General features: G+C 32.8%; 1 protein-coding gene across 1 annotated transcript; it reads left to right on the plus strand.

Moving 5' to 3' along the window:
* Window positions 1-1,309: 1,309 nt before the first annotated feature.
* LOC149209420 (isoeugenol synthase 1-like) lies at window positions 1,310-3,162 on the plus strand. Its single transcript, XM_089394263.1, has 5 exons — window positions 1,310-1,733; window positions 1,839-1,979; window positions 2,164-2,398; window positions 2,527-2,730; window positions 2,835-3,162. The coding sequence occupies exons 1-5, from the start codon at window positions 1,554-1,556 to the stop codon at window positions 3,035-3,037; spliced, it is 963 nt and encodes a 320-aa protein (XP_089250389.1). The 5' UTR covers window positions 1,310-1,553; the 3' UTR covers window positions 3,038-3,162.
* The last annotated feature ends 772 nt before the right edge of the window (window positions 3,163-3,934 follow it).

Genomic DNA, 3,934 nt, shown 5'->3' on the forward strand with positions numbered 1-3,934 from the left:
AGAGCTCGCGGCGGAGCTGGGCGGAGGAATTGCTGGCGGCCGGAGCTGGAGGTTTTTCCGGGCGGCGACGGAAACCGGGCCATTCCTCCGCCTACGTAGACTACTCCTTTTTGTTGGGGTCAAAACAATAAAAACACATGAAAAGTAAAGAAACCATTAAATTTGACACTTGTCTCACATTTGAAATTCCTACCCTAATATCACCCTATCAATGCAAGTTGGAGTCAGTTATTTTCATTGAAATCACGGCCATAAAAATCTTGACCAAGAGTTGGATGCTCATTCCGATTTACTAGCCTAACGTGGTCACTTCCATAAAAATCTGAGTTGTATGCTTCGCCCCATTTAGTTGCCTGACATCCCCTCATTTTTATTATAAAAGAATCTGAGTTCATCCCTATTCCTATTTACTATTAGATTGATATCCCTCATTTTTATTATAAAAGAGGTTTATTTATATTTATTAATTATTTAATTTACTACTTAATTGCCAAAACAGTAGTTGTGGGAATTATTCCTATTTATTATTAGATTGATAATTTTCATTTTTATTATAAAAATTTGATCTAAATTTATTATTTAGTTGTCCAAACAATAGTGACAGAATAATGATCATTAGTTGTTGTATAAAATAAAGCTGACTTATTGGTTGTTGTGGAAAAGTTGTACTGAAAGCAATTGGCTTATCATTATTATTTAAAGAAAGTGACATCACTTGCAATTATCCAGCTCATAATGTTTAAAAGACAACCTTTCAGTCTCACCGGATACCTCTGATTTTTTATACATTAATCTGTTTTGTTATACATGCCACTTAAATTATCTAGCTAATAATTCTTAAAAGAAAGGTTTTCACTCTGGAAAGATACATCTAGTTTTTGACGGTTAACCCATTTCTTACCTCTTAACCATACAACAAAAAAAAGTTTTCAAGCATATTCCAAATCTAACTGACTTTTAACTTGTATAACTAAACTATTTATAATTCAATAATCGTAACATTTTAATAAAATATAAAAAAAAAAAACTAATAAAAAAGTATGTAAGAAGTATATTTCTATCCTTATTACAATTAAAATTGCTATATTTGTTAACATCCAGTAATATATGTGGAGGGATGATTTAAAATGTCTTTTTCAACGATCCATTACATGTATGGATAAAACGTGTGGAAATCTTACAATTTTTTCGGAGTATAAAATGAAAATAATAAATGTGACTCCAAACGTAATTCCCGTTTCCTGTTTCCGTGAAATATATATGTAAAACTTAGCCCACGAAATTTTAGGCTAAAACATTGCGCTCCGGAGTGAAATATTTCTGTCAATCAAGCCTCAGCCCGATAAATCTATGTTTGAAGCTATTTATGAAATGTATGTCACACACCCTTCTGCCTATAAATATTAGAACTGTAAAGATTTATTTTCCAGAGCTGAAGAGTGTTCTGCACCATTTTGTGTTCTTTAGCTGATTATTTTCCAGAGCTGAAGAGTGTAAGCCCCATTTTGTGTTCTTTAGCTGATTCTCTATCAATTGGGTTCTTAAGCTGCAAGATGAATAGGGTTTTGATTGTTGGAGGCACCGGATACATTGGGAAATACATGGCAAAAGCCAGTGTTTCACAGGGCTATCCAACCTACGTTCTTGTCCGTCCTGCTACAGCAGCTGCTCCTGATTCGTTCAAGGCAAAATTACTTCAGCAATTCAAAGATACTGGCATTCATATTCTTCAGGTAAGTGAATATTGAACGTTATTAGTTTCTTGTCATATTTGGATTAAACTTGTATTTATTATGAGCAGCAAAAGAAGGCTAATGGATTTGGGATTTTCTAAGCAGGGATCTTTAGATGACCAGAATAGCCTTGCTGATGCAATCAAGCAAGTAGACATAGTAATATCGGCAGTTGCCATTCCTCAGCATTTGGATCAGTTTAACATCATAAGGGCCATTCAAGAAGTTGGAGTTGCAAATATAAAGGTATACACACAATTATTGTTACTCTATGATAAATAACTCTTAAAAAATGAACCAGGCTAGTAGGGATTGTGTGCTTTCATATTTAAATACATCTAAACCTTCAACGATTAGGTATTTCAATTAGATATTTTTTATATCTATATGTATTCGTGTGAATGGTTCTTATTTTCATTTTTTGAAGCAGAGGTTCGTCCCCTCAGAGTTTGGCAACGAGGTCGACACAGTACAAGCTCTCCCTCCCTTTCAGAGACTGTGTGACAATAAAAGGAAAATTCGCAGGGCCATTGAAGAGGCCGGCATTCCATTCACCTTCTTTTCTGCAAATAGTTATGCCTCATATTTTGTTGATTATTTCTTTCATCCCCGTCAAAAACCACAGCCAGAGGAAGTTGTCATCTATGGGGATGGTCTCAGTAAAGGTTGTGTATCTACTCTCTTTTCTTTCCATATGTAATTGCATTGAAATTGCAAACAAGAAACTACTAATATGTGGTGGCTGAGCATTACTGAAAGATGAAACTAATTACACGGCGATTATGCTATGCAGCGTTTATGAATTCAGAAGAGGACATTGCAGCTCTCACAATAATGATGGCAAACGATCCCAGAACAATGAATAGGCTTGTGATTTACAGGCCACCAAGCAACTTAATCTGCCAGAGTGAGCTCGTCTCGTTGTGGGAAAAGAAGACTGGAAGAAGTCTGAAGAGAGTTTTTCAGACCGAGGCCGAGATGGTTAGACTCTCAGAGAGTAAGATAACAGTTATCACTTCGTTTTTTATCCATGCATAAACGTTAGACCCTGGATTAACCGCAAATTTCAAAGTATTTAACACGAGATATTTGTGTATGCAGCCCTGCCTCGTCCAGAGCAGAACATTCCCGTCTCGATTTTGCACAACATTTTTGTGAAGGGCGACCAGACCAACTTTGAGTTGGGAGAGGAAGTCTTGGAGGCGTGTGAACTGTATCCAGAGTACAAGCACACCACCATAGACGAATTGCTTGATATCGCCGTTGTGGATCCACCGGAAACAAAACTGGCATCAGTTATATGAGAGCTCTTACCTAAAATTCTGAACGAGTATACCCGTATGTGCCTTTCAATTTAGCCATAATATTGTTAGTCTCAACAGAGATTAGTTGTATGTGTTTAGGGCAAGTGTATGTTAGCCGAACGGATTGTTTCAAGGCCTTATGTTTAATATTCCATTAGCTTCGGCTTCTTTTGGTTTAATATTTTTTCCGTTAATAATATTTTTTTTAATGGGTTGTCTGATTTACACATCAAATAGTTTGATAAGAAGCTCAAGAAATAATTTCAAATAGGAATGTAATATTTTGTTATTAAAAAACTATTTTTAAATATATAAATATATTTAACACATTATTTTTTTTTTTAAACACTTGAATATAAATAAGTTTTCAAAAAATTATGTCATATTTTTGGTAAAAATAACAATACAAAAATGGTAAAAAAAAACTATTTTGTAACTACGACTTTTTTAATAAAATTTGAAGTGTGTTTTTAAAAGTATTTTAATGTGTTATTTATAATTATATTATTGTTTTTTAATAATAAATAATTTTAATATTGTTATGTTTGTAAATAGGGTTATATTTTTGTAATAATAATGGTGGCGATAGAGAGGATTTTTTTTTTTTTTTTTTCCTTTCTTAAGGGATAATGTTGATTATTGTTTGTTAAGGCTAATTTTAAAATTAGATGGTAATTTAAAATTTTGTATAGATATTTATTTGACGAAAATGTAATTTTAACCACTTAAATTTATACTCATTTACTTGAATATTAAGTTGATTATATTATATTTTCAAATTTATACTAATTTAATTGAATATTAGTTTGATTATATTATACTTGTAAACTATTAGGATGTAAAATGTTGTACCATCTAGTTGTAAAGTTTTTAATGGTTTTTCAATGGGTTAATTTT

Source organism: Pinus tabuliformis, chromosome 1_2 (genome assembly GCF_031772625.1).
Source record: "Pinus tabuliformis cultivar Carrire ecotype Pingquan chromosome 1_2, CPIR1, whole genome shotgun sequence".
In the NCBI taxonomy this organism is placed as follows: domain Eukaryota; kingdom Viridiplantae; phylum Streptophyta; class Pinopsida; order Pinales; family Pinaceae; genus Pinus; species Pinus tabuliformis.

What these genes read in the sequence shown, in the direction of transcription:
- LOC149209420 (XM_089394263.1), top strand. Translation starts at nt 1,554, where the DNA reads ATGAATAGGGTTTTGATTGTTGGAGGCACCGGATACATTGGGAAATAC. An exon ending in CTGGCATTCATATTCTTCAG is followed by an intron (nt 1,734 to 1,838) that starts GTAAGTGAATAT and finishes TTTTCTAAGCAG; the next exon opens with GGATCTTTAGATGACCAGAA. An exon ending in TGGGGATGGTCTCAGTAAAG is followed by an intron (nt 2,399 to 2,526) that starts GTTGTGTATCTA and finishes TATGCTATGCAG; the next exon opens with CGTTTATGAATTCAGAAGAG.